This window comes from Euleptes europaea, chromosome 3 (assembly GCF_029931775.1).
Source record: "Euleptes europaea isolate rEulEur1 chromosome 3, rEulEur1.hap1, whole genome shotgun sequence".
NCBI classification, from domain to species: Eukaryota; Metazoa; Chordata; class Lepidosauria; order Squamata; family Sphaerodactylidae; genus Euleptes; species Euleptes europaea.
Genome location: NC_079314.1, coordinates 119817067 through 119834883, shown reverse-complemented (window position 1 = coordinate 119834883; position 17817 = coordinate 119817067). Strand labels below are relative to the sequence as shown.

At 48.6% G+C, this 17817-nt stretch overlaps 1 protein-coding gene across 1 annotated transcript in view; it reads right to left on the bottom strand.

Moving 5' to 3' along the window:
* Positions 1–17817, bottom strand: part of EXOC4 (exocyst complex component 4) — a 471090-nt gene that overhangs the window by 53765 nt on the left and 399508 nt on the right. Inside the window, exons 13-14 of the mRNA XM_056846731.1 lie at positions 13078–13233; positions 9794–9972 (exon numbers count right to left, since the gene is read on the bottom strand). Of these exons, the coding sequence (XP_056702709.1) occupies positions 9794–9972; positions 13078–13233 (335 nt within the window). The remainder of the gene's footprint in view (positions 1–9793; positions 9973–13077; positions 13234–17817) is intronic.

Sequence of the window (17817 nt, the reverse complement as noted above, 5' to 3'; positions counted from 1 at the left end):
TTTCATTACTGCAATAAATGTGGACTTTAAGAGGAGTTTTATGTGTTTTTCCTTTCCCAGTGTAAATCATCTATTATTAATTTGAAGGAATGCTTTCCAAGAGCATTTTATTCCCCGGCAAATTCCTGCTCCTTTGACATCAGAAACTAAATGAGAGACCTCATCAGTGGATTTTTTATCTTCTGATACACATTCTACTTTTGTGGATAGAGTTGGAACATTTTGAGATGATCAGGAATACCTTCATATACAGCTGAAGGCCGTGGGCACAACCTGTTGAGAAACATCTTCTAGGCATGACCCAATGGAGTGGAGGTGATTCCAGCCCCTTTGGCCTATCTTAGACAGCCAACGACACGTTACAGTAAAAGAATGACCGATGCTGACCCATGTGCTCTATGTAGGCTTGCCAACCTCCTGGTGGCACCTGGAGATCTCCCACTATTTCAATCAGTCTCCAGACGACCAAAATCATAGAATCATAGACTCATAGAATCAAAGAGTTGGAAGGGACCACCAGGATCATCTAGTCCAGCAGACATAATGCAGGAAATTTACAACTACCTCCCCCCCCCACACCCCCAGTGACCTCTACTGCATGCCCAGAAGATGGCAACAAAAACCCTCCAGGATCCCCAGCCAATCTGGCCTGGAGGGAAATTGCTTCCTGACCCCAAAGTGGCCGTTGTCATTTCACTGGGCATGTAAGAAGAACACAAGAACCAATCAGGGACTCAACCCTTCCTGCCCTCCCTCTTATGATCTGCCTAAATTCACAGTCCCCCCGGAGAAAATGGAGGATAGACTCTACGGCATGGTACCCTGCTGAGGTCCCTCCCCTTCCCCAAGCCCCGCCCTCCCCAGGCTCAACCCCACAATCTCCAGGAATTTCCCAACCCAGACCTGGCAGTCCTAGTCCTCCAGTACTCCTCCCAGCAATGTTGAAAGGCAACAAGGGACAGGATGCCCTTCAAGGAGCTCTAGGATTCAGCAGAAATGCTATTGTTAAACTGGTTTCTCCTGTGACATCATGGTACACATGATGCTGACTTCCTTTTTCTTTGTGTCGGTGGGCAATGAGGGCTGCTGGTGGGAGGCCTTCCACTATAGCAGGAGCATTCTCTTCCTGGGCATCTCCTGAATCAATTGAACTTCTTGGGCTTGCCACTCCAGTTCTCCTTACCTGCTTCTGTAAACCTGACCATAACAGCTGCCGTTCTTCTTAGGGTTGCCAGGTCTCTCTTCACCACCAGCGGGAGGTTTTGGGGGTGGAGCCTGAGGAGGGCAGGGTTTAGGGAGTGGAGGGGACTTCAATGCCATAGAATCCATTTGCCAAACCGGCCATCTTCTCCAGGTGAACCGATTTCTGTCAGCTGGATACCAGCCGTAATAGCAGGAGATCTCCAGCTAGTACCTGGAGGTGGGTGACCCTAGTTCCTATATGCAGGGGGATGTGGATTTCATAGAAGCATAGAGTTGGAAGGGACCACCAGGGTCATCTAGTCCAACCCCCTGCACAATGCAGGAAATTTACAACTACCCTCCCCCCCCCACACACCCAGTGAACCCTACTCCATGCCCAGAAGGTGACCAAGATGGGTTCCCTCTCATCATCTGCTTAAGGTTATAGAATCAGCATTGTTGACAGATGGCCATGTAGCCTTGGCTTAAAAACCTCCAGGGAAGGAGAGCTCACTACCTCCCAAGGAAGCCTGTTCCACTGAGGAACTGCTCTAACTGTTAGAAAGTTCTTCCTTTTGTCTACAAGGAAACTCTTTTGATTTAATTTCAATCCGTTGGTTCTGGTCCGACCTTCTGGGGAAACAGAAAACAACTCGGCACCATCCTCTCTATGCCAGCCCTTCAAGTCCTTGAAGATGGTTATCATATCCCCTCTCAGTCTTCTCCTCTTCAGGCTAAACATACCCAGCTCCTGCAACCTTTCTTCATATGATTTCCCTCCTGGGGGTTCTTGGGAGCAGCCAAACCTTGTTTTCCTTCCAATCTGGCTTGCCACTGAATATCCTGACACGTGACCCCTCCTGCTCAGGCAGAGAAGGGGCACCTGCTCAGCGGGGCTTTTGGAAGAGGTCGATGTCAGGGTTATTCACAGCCGAACGCCAGAAAGCAACTCCCCAACCTCGGATGCATGGAGCTGACGGCCATCCTTCCCGGGCCCCGCGCCTGCTGCTCTCTTGACCGGCCCGGCACCCTGGGACGAGCCTGTTCGCCTGAGGTTGCAATTACGCTAATTGCTCTGCGTCCCACTTTCTGCTTCCTCCCGCCAGCTTCCCGGCCCTGCATGTGGAGGACTGTCACAGAAATGCATGACCCAGTTGGTGGCGCAATCAAAACTCCAGCTGCGAGAAGTGCGCAGGGTCAGATTCCCGGGTGGCGAACAAGTTCAAGAACTACAGAGTGAGAAGAGATACCGCATTTTGCTCAGCTCGATTGGAGTCCAGGAGCACCTTAAAGACCAAGAGGGATGCCAGCCTCCAGGTGCTAGCTGGAGATCCCCTCCTATTACAACTGATCTCCAGCCGATAGAGATCGGTTCCCCTGGAGAAAATGGCCACGTTGGCAATTGGACTGTATGGGAGCCAGCATGGTATAGTGGTTAAGAGCATGGTTTGGAGCGGCAGATCTCGAAGAGCAGATATAAAAAGTTCTTCCACAAAAAGAAAAATACAAATAGCAGACAAGCAGGGTGAGGCCAGGAGTCAGAGCAGATGCCTTTCCCCCCCAGAACCCTGTGGCTCTGATGTGCTCCGGCTGCAGATGGCACATCCCCAGGATGAGCGGCCCTGATTAATTCGGGGGCAATCAGCATAATCAGGCCCTGATTGCACGAAGATGGGAAGCAGGTTCCGGGGTTGAAGGATTGAGCAGCCGGCTGAAGAACAGCCTCCCTCGCTGTCAGAGGGAAGGCCGAGGGCACAGTTGCCAACCACAATGACAAAGCTCCATCTCCCCCCCACACACAAAAAGGAAGGCGGAGGTTTCCCCAAGAGTGAGAAACCAGGAAGAGGCACTAGATGGCCGGGACAACTGAATGGCCTGCTTGAACTGCACGTGTGCGCAAAGGTCTGTCAAGTTGCAGCTGACTTCTGGTGACTCCAGCAAGGGCCTTTCAAGGCAAGAGAGAAGCAGAGGTGGTTTCCCGTTGCCTTCCTCTGCAGGGCCTTCCTTGGTGGTCTTCCATGCAAGTACCGACCCTGCTTAGCTTCCAACTTATGGTGACCAAAAAGAAGAAGACGAAGAGCTGGTTTTTTTATGCCAACTTTCTCTACCACTTAAGGGAGACTCAAACCGGCTTACCTTCCCCTCCCCACAACAGACACCCTGTAAGGGAGGTGGGGCTGAGAGAGCTCTTAATAGAACTGCGACTGGCCCAAGGTCACCCAGCCGGCTTCACGTGTAGGAGTGGGGAAACAAATCCAGTTCACCAGATTAGCCTCCGCTGCTCATGTGGAGGAGTGGGGAATCAAACCCGGTTCTCCGGATCAGACTCCACCACTCCAAACCACCGCTCTTAACCACTACACCATGCTGGCTCTCTGACCAAGCAAGGGGCTTTCAAGGCAAGTGAGACGCAGAGGTGGTTTCTCATTACCTTCCTCTGCAGAGCCTTCCTTGGTGGTCTACCATCCAAATACCAACCCTTCTTAGTTTCCAAGATCTGACAAGAGCAGGCTAACCATGCCGCCTACCCCCCCCCCCCCGAACTACAGAACAGAAGATATATGAAAGGGACGATCAAGACTTTGTCATATGAGGAGAGGTTGAACAAGCTGGGAATCTCTATGATGGAGAAGAGATGCTTGCAAGGTAATATAGAATAGAATAATAGAATCGTAAAGTTGGAAGGGATCACCAGGGTCATCTAGTCCAACCCCCTGCACAATGCAGGAAATTCACAACTACCTTCCACCCCCACACCCCCTACTCCATGCCCAGAAGATGGCCTAGATGCCCTTCCTCCCATGAACTGCCTCAGGTAATAGAATCAGCATTGCTGACAGATGGCCATTCAGTCTCTTCTTAAAAACCTCCAGGGAAGGAGAGCCTACCACCTCCCAAGGAAGCCTGTTCCACTGAGGAACCGCTCTGAGTGTTAGAAAGTTCTTCCTAATGCCTAGATGGAAACTCTTTTGATTTAATTTCAATCCATTGGTTCTGGTCCGCCCTTCTGGGACAACAGAAAACAACTCTGCACCCTCCTCTGTTTGACAGCCCTTCAAGTACTTGAAGAGAGTTATCATATCCCCTCTCAGTGATTTGCCATGTTCTGATACCTAGAGGATGGGGCAAATATGTTTTCAGTCGTGTCGGATGACAGGACTCAGACTAACGGGTATAAACCACCGCAAAAGAGGTTTTGTCTACATTTGAGGAAGAACCTCCTGACAGTGATGTGTGTACAATAGTGGAACAGCCACCCTTGTGTTGGAGGATTCTTTGTTGTTGGAGGTTGTTAAGCATCGATTGGATGCTTACTTGTTGGGGATATTTTAGCTGTAGTTGACAGCCATCAGCATATCCTGGGGCAGGGAGTTCCACCATTTAACTATGCGTTGCATGAAGAAATACTTCCTTTTATCTGTTTGGAATCTCTCACCCTTTAGCTTCAGCAGATGATGCTGTGCTCCCCGGATGAGAGAGGGAGAAAAGCTTCTGGCTGCTGTGCAAACAAAAGCAAAGCCAGACGCAACTCCCATCTCTTGCAGGTTCCTTTCTCTTCTGGATGGCATTTCCCTCCTGCCCCTGCTGAGTCTCCACAGAGATTTGGCTTGTCAAATGAGAGCTCTCCAAGGTCCTGAGCGCTCTCTTGCCACTGGCCTGGCTGTCTGCTAAGAGAACACACAGGAACTGCCGATTGGCTGGCCGTCGACCCGAAAAGCCTGACGTGGCGAGGGAAGGATACCATCCGTCACTGAGGACCTTCTTGCCCGCCTCGCTCCACTCCCCAGCTGACAACAACAGTCACCAGTGGTTGCCTGAAAAAAAAGCAGCTGCTTCTCTTCTCTTCAGGCAAGAGCTGCCGGTTCGGCTTACCACACAAGGAAAGAAGACACTCGCCTGCCTTCCCCTTCCCTTCTGTTTTCCGCTGCACGTCTCCATTTCAAACTTAAGAAAAGAACTTACCTGCTACACCTGAAGTCTCTGAGAGCCAGTGGCTACCTATTTTGTTGACTGTGGCTTCTGAGTCTCTTTTTTAAAAAAGTGTACCTCCCAGGTCTGCACCACTGCAAAATGCAGGATGGAAGCCCTCATCTGGAAAGCTAGCCCATCAGGGAGCAATGCCTCCATCTGGAAAGCTAGCCTATCAGGGAGCAGGGCTTTCATTTGGAAAGATAACCCATCAGGAAGCAAGGCCTTCCACTGGAAAGCTACCTCATTAGCCAGCAAGGCCTTCCTCTGGAAAGCCCATCAGGAGGCAAGGCCTTCTTCTGGAAAGCTAGCCCATTAGGGAGCAAGGCTTTCATCTGGAAAGCTAGCCCATCAGGGAGCAAGGCCTTATCCTTATCATAGCATCTGTTGTATTTTCTTGGTGGGTTTAAACACTGCTTGTAGGTTATGTTTTTTCAAAAGTTTCTCCATTCTATCAGTGACTCCTTTAATAAATGGCAAGAATGCCTTTTCTATGGGAGATTGTTTTTCCTGAGTTTTCTGATTTTTGTTTGGTTTAATGGCCCTTCTGATTTCATTTCTGGAATAGCCGTTTGCTAGCAGTGCATGATTTAGATGATTAGTTTCTTCCTTGAGAAACTGTGGTTCACAGATCCGTCTTGCATGGTCCATTAATGTTTTGATTATTCCTCTTTTCTGTCGGGGGTGGTGGTTGGAGTTTTTGTGTAAGTAGCAATCTGTGTGAGTTGGTTTCCGGTAGACCTTGTGACCTAACTGAAAGTTTGTCCTCTGAAGATGCCTGCCACAGCTGCTGGCGAAACGTCAGGAAAGAAAATACCAAGACCACGGTTACACAGCCCGGATAACCCACAAGAACTAATTAACTCTGACCGTGAAAGCCTTCGACAATATTTAGAAGAAGAGTTGATTTTTATATGCCGACTTTCTTCCTTAAAAGGTAGAGAAACCAGCTTACAATCACCTTCCCTTCCTCTCCCCACAACAGACACCCGGTGAGGTAGGTGGGGCTGAGAGAGTGAGGAGAAAACGGTGACTAACCCAAGATAACCTAGCTGGCTTTGTGTGGAGGAGTGGGGAATCAAACCCGTCTCTCCAGATTAGAGTCTGCCGCTCCTAACCACCACACCACGCTTGGACAGGTGTGGTGGTTGCATTTTATCCTGTCATCGTTGCACGTTATCCACGGATGCTTCACCTGACTTTTCACCTCTGCCAAAATGAAAAAAGAGTACAAATCCTGAAGAAAACAAAACCGTGCGAGTAACAAATCGTGGCCTCTTGCAACCACAAGGCAAGCCCCTTTACGCACCATCAGCCTCAGCAGGACAGATTTAGGCCCTTGCTCAATTCCCCGCTTGAAATCCTCGGGATTTCTCGTTTTTCTCGGGTGGAGGGTGGCCAACTCGTGGATTAAGCACCTGCCCACAAGCATGCCCTAAGAATGCAATGTGGGAGAATTGGGGGTTGGGTTTTTTCCCCTTTCGCAGTTGAGAAACATTCAAGGTTGATTTAACCCCAAAACACCTGTAATCCTTCCTAAGGAGGCAGAAGACACCGGCAACGGCCCACATAATGAGCGATTATGCCAGGCACAATAAATCTTTGGGTATACACAGGATTATGCTTATCAACACGCATGTAGAAGCACTGCGCCAGTCCTGCCTCTTGTGATTCCTCTCGGGAGAGACAGCGATTCGACTCTCTCCCCTTTCACGCTTTGCATAGCTGGCAGTTTGAAGTTACTTTGCAATATTGCAGGCTAATCTTGAACGTTTGCTTTTGAGGCACTGAGGCAGTAATTCCCAAACCGAGGTGGGGGGCGGGAAGCTACTGTGGTGTGAGAAATAAAGGCTCTACAATCCCAAAGCACCCAAATACCAGAGGAGGTTGCCCTCTGCATCTCTGCATGATTTACTGCTCTGAGCCTTGTTGCTTGAGCGGCGGACTCTAATCTGGAGAACCGGGTTTGGTTCTCCACTCCTCCATACGAATCAAACCTGCTTTTCAGATTAGAGTCCACCGCTCTTAAGAGAGCCAGCGTGGTGTAGTGGTTAAGAGCGGTGGTTTGGAGCGGTGGACTCTAATATGGAGAACTGGGTTTGATTCCCCACTCCTTCACATGAGTGGCCGATGCTAATCTGGTGAACAAGGTTGGTTTCCTCACTCCCACACATGAAGCCAGCTGGGTGACCTTGGGCTAGTCATAGTTCTCTACGAACTCTCTCAGCCCCACCTACCTCACCAAATGTCTGCTGTGGGGAGGGGAAGGGAAGGTGATTGTAAGCCGGTTTGATTCTTACTTAAAAGGTAGAGAAAAGCAGGGTATAAAAACCAGCTCTTCTTCTTCTTCCCACTTCTCCACATGAAGCCAGGTGGGTGACCTTGGACTAGTCACAGTTCTCTCCGAACTCTCTCAGCCCCACCTACCTCACAAGGTGCCTGCTGTGCGGAGAGGAAGGGAAGGTGATTGTAACCTGGTTTGAGGCTCCTTAAAGGCAGAGAAAAGTGGGGATATACAAACCAACTCTTCTTCTTCTTCTGCCTTGAAAAAGAGTGTCCAGTTGCACAGAATTAAGCGAGGAAGAATGATGACTGATCTGAATGAAAAGATATACATTTGGGGGGATTTTCAAGCGTATGAGGAGTTTACAACCGAAGTAGTTTGAAATTCAGAAGCCGGTATCAAGCTGACAGAAGCAACCCTCAAAACGTGAGGACAGCCGAGGGGGAAAAAAGAGCAACCCTGAGCATTCAGAGCCGTCACATTCTGGTCACCCATTCAGAGGCTTTACTGCCACAACAGAAGTACACGATAGATGGCGAATGATGTTTTTCCTTCCAAATATTTATTTACTTTATTTATACCCTAATCTGGAGAACCGGGTTTGATTCCCTTCTCCTACAAATGAGAGGCGGACTCTAATCTAGAGAATCGGGTTGGTTTCCTTACTCCTTCACATGAAGCCTGCTGGGTGACCTTGGGCTAGTCACAGATCTCTCTGAACTCTCTCAGCCCCACCTGCCTCACAAGGTGTCTGTTGTGGGGAGGGGAAGGGAAGGCGATTGTAAGGCAATTTGAGACTCCTTAAAGGTACAGAAAAGTGGGGTATAAAAACCAACTCTTCTTCTTCTTTCACATGAATAGGGACCCAAAGCAGCTGCCACTCTTCCCTCCTCCATTTTATCCTCACAACCCTCTGAGATAGGTCAGACTGAGAGTGTGTGACTGGCCCAAGATCACCCAGACAGCTTCCATGGTACAGGCGGAGATCCGAACCTGGATTTCCCGGATCCTAGTATGACACTTTAACCACTCTACCACACTGGCTCCAACACCACTAATAGTTCTCATCTGTGGGGGAAGTGGCAGATCTAAAATCTAAATTTATGAAAGAATAAAAACTGAAGTGGCCCCCTTTCCAACCACAAAACACAACAACAGCCCTTAATTATTCTTAGGAAAGAAGTCTGCATGCCTTGAAAAGGGTCGGGGGAGAAGACAAAAATGAGTGTGTCATATCTGACTGGTCGGGGGAAAAAATACAAAAATCCAATTCTGAAGAAGGGCAGATAAGGGGAGAGCGGTGGAAGGGCCATCAGCTTAGCAAACACTAAATAATGAACAAGGCAGAGACTGCAGGGAGTGATAAAACACTCCATTAGCCGGGCTGCTTTTAAATGAGTGATAATTGTGGCAGACGGACAGAAAAAAGGTTATTGAATTTTTATCTGGACGGGGCGGGGGGGAGGCTCTGACAGGCTAACCATAAAGTCGGCAATCCCAGCCAGGGCAGTGTTCAAATACTTCAAAAAGTCTTAATCCGAAATCGGGACAAAGCCAGAGAAGCCTGAATGACTTAAAGGGTGTGATTCGCCCTGAGCAGCGGACACTGGGAATTAGTACGGTAGCACAAGAACTTAAGGATGTCAAAGGCTGAGGCCTTCAGAAGAACATCAGAAGAGCCCCGCTGGATCAGACCAGTGAGGGTCCATCCAGTCCAGCATCCTGTCTCACACAGGGGCCAACCAGTTCCTCTGGAGGTCCAACAACAGGGCATAGAGGCTGAGGCCTTCATGAGAACATCAGAAGAGCTCTGCTGGATCAGACCAGTGAGGGTCCATCTAGTCCAGCATCCTGTCTCACACAGTGGCCAGCAGGGAATCAAACCTGGTTCTTCAGATTAGTCCACCGCTCTTTAGAGAGCCAGCATGGTGTAGTGGTTAAGAGCGGTGGTTTGGAGCGATAGACTCTAATCTGGAGAACCGGGTTTGATTCCCCGCTCCTCCTCATGAGTGGCAGACGCTAATCTGGTGAAACGGGATGGTTTCCCCACTCCTACACATGAAACTAGCTGAGTGACCGTGGGCTAGTCACAGCTCTCTCAGCCCCACCTACCTCACAGGGTGTCTGTTGTGAAGAGGGGAAGAGAAGGTGATTGTAAGCCAGTTTGATTCTTCCTTAAGTGGTAGAGAAAGTCAGCAGATAAAAACCAACTCTTCTCCTTAACCATTGCACCATGCTGGCTCTAGACTACAGCACTTGTGACTCTAAGCAGACGTTGACCATCTGTGCTGGTCAGAGGATCACACAGACCAACCTGGTAAGGTTAGCATCCTAGCCGTTCCTCTTGAGACTACTCACTCTGTGCCATTGGGAGGTTGGAGAAAGCGGCTTTCATACGGCTGGAGAGCCATTCCAAGCTTTCATGCATGTTAGCCAAGGCCTTTAGGTCACTGACGTCGCGAAGGATCTCTTGCTGGGGAATCAGCTTATCTCCCAGGTTCCCAATGAGGACTTCAGACTCCTTGCCAAAGGCAGTCCTAGAAAAAGGAAAATGAGAATGATGATGATGATGATGATATACCCTAACAATAGAACCAAGAAAAGGACCTCTTTGGTCACTTTTGTACAGTGACCTTAGCCCCCGCTGGTCCCACACCAGTTCTATTTCAACAGGTTGGCTCCAGACTGCATGGGAAAGCTGAGAATTCCTTAACATTGTTTTCCTACTGGATGAACTGGTCGTGATGCTTACCTATTCTCTCCAGGATCAGAGGAGCATGCCTATTGTATGAGGTGCTTTGGAACACAGGTAAGATAGTGCTGCTGCAGTCACTTTGTTTGTGGGCTTCCCAGAGGCAGCTGGTTGGCCACTGTGTGAACAGACTGCTGGACATGATGGACCTTGGTCTGACCCAGCAGGGCCTTTCTTACGTTCTTATGTAGGACAGGGCTACTCATGGCTACTAGTCAAAATGGATACTAGTAATGATGCATACCTATTCTCTCCAGGATCAGAGGAGCATGCCTAGTACGGTATATTGGGTGCTGTGGAACACAGGCAGGACAATGCTGCTGCAGTCGTCTTGTTTGTGGGCATCCTGTGGGCTTCCTGGAGTGAGAGCCAGCGTGGTGTAGTGGTTAAGAGCGGTGGTTTGGTGTGGTGGAGTCTGATCTGGAGAACCGGGTTTGATTCCCCACTCCTCCACATGAGCGGCGGAGGCTACTTTGGTGAACTGGATTTGTTTCTCCACTCCTACACACAAAGCCAACTAGGTGACCTTGGGCAAGTCACACTCTCTCAGTCTCACCTACCTCACAGGGTGTCTGTTGTGGGGAGGGGAAGGGGAGGTGATTGTAAACCGGTTTAATTCTCCCTTAAGTGGTAGAGAAAGTCAGCATATAAAAACCAACTCCTCCTCCTCCTCCTCCTCCTTCTGTTCTTAACACAGGCAGGATAATACTGCTGCAGTTGTCTAGCTTGTGGGCTTCCTAGAGGCACCTGGTTGGCCACCGTGTGAACAGACTGCTGGACTTGATGGACCTTGGTCTGATCCAGCATGGCCTTTCTTATGTTCTCTCCAGCATGAGAGGAGCATGGCTATTATATCGGGTGCTTTGGATCACAGGCAGGACAATGATGCTGTAGTCATCTTGTTTATGGGCTTCCTAGAGGCCCCTAGTTGGCCACTGTGTGCTGGGCTTGATGGACCATAGTCTGATCCATCAGGGCCTTTCTTATGTTCTTATGTCCTTAGTCCATGTTGGTCCCACACTAATTTCCTTAATAATCGGATTTGTCTGGATGTACTTTTAAGCATAATTCATTCACAACTCTCCCCCTCTAGTATGGGAAGGAACTTGATCGATTTCAACAGATTGGCTCCAGACTACATGGGAAAGCTGGGAATTCCTTAACATCATTTTCCTAATGGATTCCAGTAAGTTATGGTAACAGGCCTCTCATTTATCACCAGGGATTTCTAAAGCAGCTCAGCAGCTCATGAAAAGCCTTTTCCGGCTGTCCCTGGAGGTTGGGGGTAGGGAGCTGGCTGGACAAAGAAGGCCAGCAAAATTGATGAAAAGGTCAGGAGGTCAAACACTGACTCATTGGGTAAAGTAACACGCATTACGAAGTACGCTACAAGGCCCAAAGGGAGCGTTCAGCTGTTCAATTCTACTTCCTGGTAACACAGAATCATAGAGTTGGAAGGGGCCATACAGGCCATCTAGTCCAACCCCCTGCTTAATGGAGGATCAGCCTAGAGCATCCCTGACAAGTGCTTGTCCAGCCTCTGCTTCAAGACTGCCAGAGTGGGGGAGCTCACCACCATTCTAAGCAGCTGATTCCACTGTCGAACTGCCGACAGGAACAGCTCCCTGCCCTCCTCTAAGTGACAGCCCTTCAAATACTTCAAGGGAGCAATCCTGTCCCCCCTCAACCTTCTTTCCTCCAGACTAAACATTCCCAGCTCCCTCAGCCTTTCCTTGTAGGGCTTGGTCTCCAGGTCCCCTGATCATCCTCGTCATTCTCCTCCGCACTCACTCGATTCTGTCCACATCCTTTTTGAAGTGAGGCCTCCAGAACTGCACACAGGACTCCAGGTGCAGCCTGACCAATGTGGTGTACAGCAGAACTAACAAACAATCCCAAGATGATTTATCCTATATTTTCAAAGGATCCATTGGCTCTATATAAAAGGTAAAGGTGCAAGCACCGGGTCATTTCTGACCCATGGGCTGACATTGCATCCCAATGTTTACTAGACAGACTTTGTTTATGGGGTGGTTTGCCATTGCCTTGCTCAGTCAACTACACTTTACCCCCTGCAAACCAGGTACTCATTTTACCGATCCCAGAAGGATGGAAGGCTGAGTCAACCCTGAGCCGGCTACCTGAAAACTGACTTCAGTCGGGATCACAAGAACACAAGAAAAGTCCTGCTGGATCAGACCAAGGCCCATCAAGTCCAGCATCCCGTCTCACACAGTGGCTGACCAAATGCCTCCAGGAAGCCCACGAACAAGACAACTGCAGCAGTATTATTCTGCCTGTGCTCCACAGCACCTACTATAATAGGCATGCTCTTCTGATCCTGGAGAGAACAGGGATGCTTCATGACTAGTATCCATTTTGACTAGTAGCGATGAATAGCTCCTACATAAAAAAGACCATGCAGGATCAGACCAAGGTCCTTCAAGTCCAGGAGTCTGTTCACACAGTGGCCAACCAGGGGCCTCTAGGAAGCCCCCAAACAAGACGACTGCAGCAGCATTGTCCTGCCTGTATTCCACAGCACCTAATGTAATAGGCATGCTCCCCTGAGACTGGAGAGAATAGGTAGGCATCATGACTAGTATCCATTTTGACAAGTAGCCATGAATAGCCTATCCTCCATGAACATGTCCACTCCCCTCTTCAAGCCTTCCAAGTTGGCAGCCATCACCACATCCTGGGGCAGGGAGTTCCATAGTTTAACTCAGGTCGTGAGCAGAGCTTTGATGGCAGAACTGCAGCTTACCACTCTGTGCCACGGGGCTCCTGTAGGCTCGAGTAGTGCTGTCATACAGGACTCAACCAAGGCAAGGCCACCCCCTCAGCATTGCATTTCGCCTCATTTTAAAGGGCCCCTGGAAGAACATACCTTATGAAGTCTTCTTCTTCCTCCCTCTTTGGTCTCAGCTGCTTGGGCTGGGCCATGTTGATCCAATTGGGGAGTGACTTCAAGAGGCGGCTGATGTCGTCGTCCTTCGCCCAAGATGCGCTGATCACCAGCTTTTCATCGGACTGAACGATGCTCCTAAATACAATCAGCAGCAGCAACATTAGGAAGCAGCAGGTTGGGTTGGCTAAGGACAGACTCCCCAATCTTTTAATACTGTGGCTGGCATTACAAATACAATTACTACCCACACAGGGTAAAGTGTCCCTGCTACTTAGCTTGGAAAGAAGGTGGTTAAGAGGAGACATGACAGAGGTCTATAAAATTATGTATGGTGTGGAGAGAGTGGACAGGGAGAAGCTTTTCTCCCTCTTCCATAATATCAGAATGCGGGGTCATCTGCTGAAGCTGGAGGGTGAGAGATTCCAAACAGATCAATGGGAGTATTTCTTCACATAACACATAGTTAAATGGTGGAACTCCCTGCCCCGGGATGTGGGGACGGCTGCCAACTTGGAAAGCTTTAAGGGGAGTGGACATGTTCACGTAGGAGAGGGCTATCCATGGCTACTAGTAAAAATGGATGCTAGTCATGGTGCATCCCTATTCTCTCCAAGATCAGAGGAGCATGCCTATTCTGTTAGGTGCTGTGGAACACAGGCAGGCCAATGCTGCTGCAGCAGTCTTTTTTGTGGGCTTCCTAGCGGCACCTGGTTGGCCACTGTGTGAACAGACTGCTAAACTCGATGGACTTTGGTCTGATCCAGCAGGGCTTTCCTTATGTTCTTATGTCCCCACTACGGACCCCTGGGCCTCTGCAGACCAGATGGTTGAGACTTTTAGAAGCCTTTTCTGCTGAGAATCAGTCATGGCGGCAAATAATTCTTTGGAACCCCAAAGACTGCTAAGTTGTATAGGGTGAGTATCCCTTATCCTGACTGCTTGGGACCAGAAGTGGTCCATATTTCACATCTCTCTGTGTATTGGAATGTTTTGGAATTTTTGCATATATATAATGAGATATCTTGGGGATGGGACCCAAATTCATTTATATGTTATAATCACTTTATACACAGAGCCTGAACATAATTTTAAACAATATTTTAATAAGTTTGTGTACACTGAACAATCAGAAAAGCAAAGGTGTCACTATCTCGCCAGAATACCCATATCAGCTGTTAAACAAGAGCAACAACCAACAACCAACAAACTAACAATGGCAGGCTTTCAGTCTCCACCAACATAAGAACATAAGAATGTAAGAAAGGCCATGCTGGATCAGACCAAGGTCCATCAAGTTCAGCAGTCTGTTTACACAGCGGCCAACCAGGTGCCTCCAGGAAGCCCATGAACAAGGCGACTGCAGCAGCACCATCCTGCCTGTGTTCCACATCACCTAACATATTCGGTATGCTCTTCTGATCCTGGAGATAATAGGCATGCATCATGACTAGTATCCATTTTGACTCGTAGCCATGAATACCCCTCTCCTCCATGAACATGTCCACTCCCCTCTCCAAGCCTTCCAAGGTGGCAGCCATCACCACATCCTGGGGCAGGGCCACAATTTAACTACGTGTTGTGTGAAGAAAGACTTCCTTTTATCTGTTTGGAATCTCTCACCCTCCAGCTTCAGCAGATGGCCCCACGTTCTAGTACTATGAGAGAGGGAGAAAAGCTTCAATGCAGTGTACACTGTATTTTATTTTTTTAGGTGAGAGAGGAAACACTGAAAGCAGGGAGCACGGATCTGCCTGCATGCCAGCTCGAAGGGTCTGGTTTTCAGATCGGTTCGGATATAGGATGTCCAGATAAGGGATACTCTACCTGCCTTAACCAGTCGGCTCGGTTTCATCTGCCAAAAAGCAAAATGCAAAGAGTCTTCTTTTCAAATGCCGCAGGGACCCAGAGTCTAAGTCTCCATTTTAACTTTCGCCACTCTCTGGAACAATGTGCTTTTCCATTTTCTAAACCATCAACCCTCGAGCTGCTTCCCCCCTCCCCCCAAAATGGAAAAGGAGATAAAAACGGGGGGGGGGGGGGAAATGCCTTGAACAACAAATAACCATGGAGCCTGTACTGCAGAAAATCCAAAGGATCCTCATAGCACACTCTGTTAAAACAACATCAGGAAATTGTAGTCATTTGAGACGGGAGAGACCAATTGGGCTATTTCCCCCATTTCCTTGTCAATGAAGGCTTGTTTGCTAGGCTACGTTCACCAGTACACTTAGACTACTCAAGTCTGAAATGACAACAGAGATGAGGCTGCGACTTCTCCGGGGCATCGATTTCACAGTCTAACAAATACACCCATTTCCTTCTCAATATTGCAGTTTGGAGATGTATACTTGGGCTGGTTTCGTCCTGTGTGCCCGCTGGACATAAGCGTTAGCAACACGGCGTTCCTGGTTTCGGAGATGATCTAATAATTCAAGGAAGGAGAGACTCTAAGGCGGGATGGGAATGAGACCTCTCGGAGGGCCCTGGTGCTGCATGATGAGCAATAATAACGGCGGTGTTTACGCGGCTCTCATCTCTACCCTGATTTGGACACTGCTTTCTCGCATTATAGTCCCACATCATAGTCCCGCTGTACACCGCATTGGTCAGGCCGCACCTGGAGTCCTGTGTGCAGTTCTGAAGCCCCCACTTCAAAAAGGATGTGGACAGAATGGAGCGGGTGCGGAGGAGAGCGACGAGGATGATCAGGGGCTTGGAGACCAAGCCCTGCGAGGAAAGGCTGAGGGAGTTGGGAATGTTCAGTCTGGAGAAGAGGAGGTTGAGGGGGGACAGGATTGCTCCCTTGAAGTATTTGAAGGGCTGTCCCTTAGAGGAGGGCAGAGACCTGTTCCTGTCGGCAGCAGGGGATAGGGCTCACAATAATGGGTATAAATTATGGGAGGAAAGGTACCAGCTGGATATTGTGTGTGTGTGTTAAGTGCCGTCAAGTCGCTTCCGACTCATGGCGACCCTATGAATGAAAGTCCTCCAAAATGTCCTATCTTTGACAGCCTTGCTCATATCTTGCAAATTGAAGGCTGTGGCTTCCTTTATTGAGTCAATCCATCTTTTGTTGGGTCATCCTCTTTTCCTGCTGCCCTCAACTTTTCCTATCATGACGGTCTTTTCCAGTGACTCTTGTCGTCTCATGACGTGACCAAAATACGACAGCCTCAGTTTATTCATTTTAGCTTCTAGGGTCAGTTCAGGCTTGATTTGATCTATAACCCACTGATTTGTTTTTTTGGCAGTCCACGGAATCCGCAACACTCTCCTCCAACACCACATTTCAAAGGAATCTATTTTCTTCCTATCAGCTTTCTTCATTGTCCAGCTTTCACACCCATACATAGTAATAGGGAATATGATGGCATGAATTAATCTAGTCTTGGTGGCCAGAGTCACATCCTTACACTTCAAAATCTTTTCTAGCTCCTTCATGGCTGCCCTTCCCAGTCTCAATCTCCTTCTAATTTCTGGATATTAGGAATTCTTTTTTCTACAGTAAGAGTTGTTCGACTGTGGAATAGGCTACCTAGGGAGGTGGTGAGCTCCCCATCACTGGCAGCCTTTAAGCAGAGGCTGGACAAGCACCTTTCAGGGATGCTCTAGGCAGTGGTTCTCAACATTTTTTACTCCATTCGCCCCTTTCATCATTGTACAGCATATAATTCCCCCATTCCGAAAATAGTCTATCTCAAAAGGTGCATTCCAAATAATATGCACTTTGCTGAATAGTGGTCCCAATTCCCCCCTGAAACCCTAAAATTCTTCATGTGTTCTTTTTTTTAACCTTTCCTTCTGATAATGCAGAATAATTATAGATAATCCTTCTGTTCCTTGGCTTCATCATCAACCAAAAGGGAAACTGCAGCCAAGAAATCAGAAGGCGACTGAGACTGGGAAGGGCAGCCTTGAGGGAGCTAGAAAATATTCTTAAGTGTAGGGATGTGTCACCAAGATGAAGTTAATTCATGCCATTGTATTCCCTATTACTATGTATGGGTGTGAAAGCTGGACAATGAAGAAAGCTGATAGGAAGAAAGTAGACTCCTTTGAAATGTGGTGTTGGAGGAGAGGGTTACGGATACCGTGGACCGCCAAAAAAATAAATCAGTGGGTTCTAGATCAAATCAAGCCTGAACTGACCCTAGAAGCTAAAATAACTAAACTGAGGCTGTCGTATTTTGGTCACATTATGAGAAGACAAGAGTCACTAGAAAAGACAGTCATGCTAGGAAAAGTTGAGGGCAGAAGGAAAAGAGGAAGACCCAACAAGAGATGGACTGACTCTATAAAGGAAGCCATGGCCCTCAGTTTCCAAGAGCTGAGCAAGGCTATTAAGGATAGGACATTTTGGAGGACTTTAATTCATAGGGTCACTGTGAGTTGGAAGCGACTTGAAGGCACTTAACACACACACACACACACACACACACACACACACACGAGGACAGTGCTAATGGGGGCATAATGGCGGACAGCCCTGTGATGCTGACGACTATAGCAGAAAACACTTATCTGAATGCAGCCTGCTCCCCCACCCCGAGCCCCCAGCAACCAGTTCTGCAATTTTTCCCTGTCCCAGTAATGGGGTTAATCATTACCACCAGCCTGACAATCTAATAATTAGTTCCCAGCTCAATGGGCCACAGAGAGAGCCATCTGTGGTGCTGTGCCGTATCGGGCTCCTGGGGAGAGGCAGGAAAGAGGCCCGGT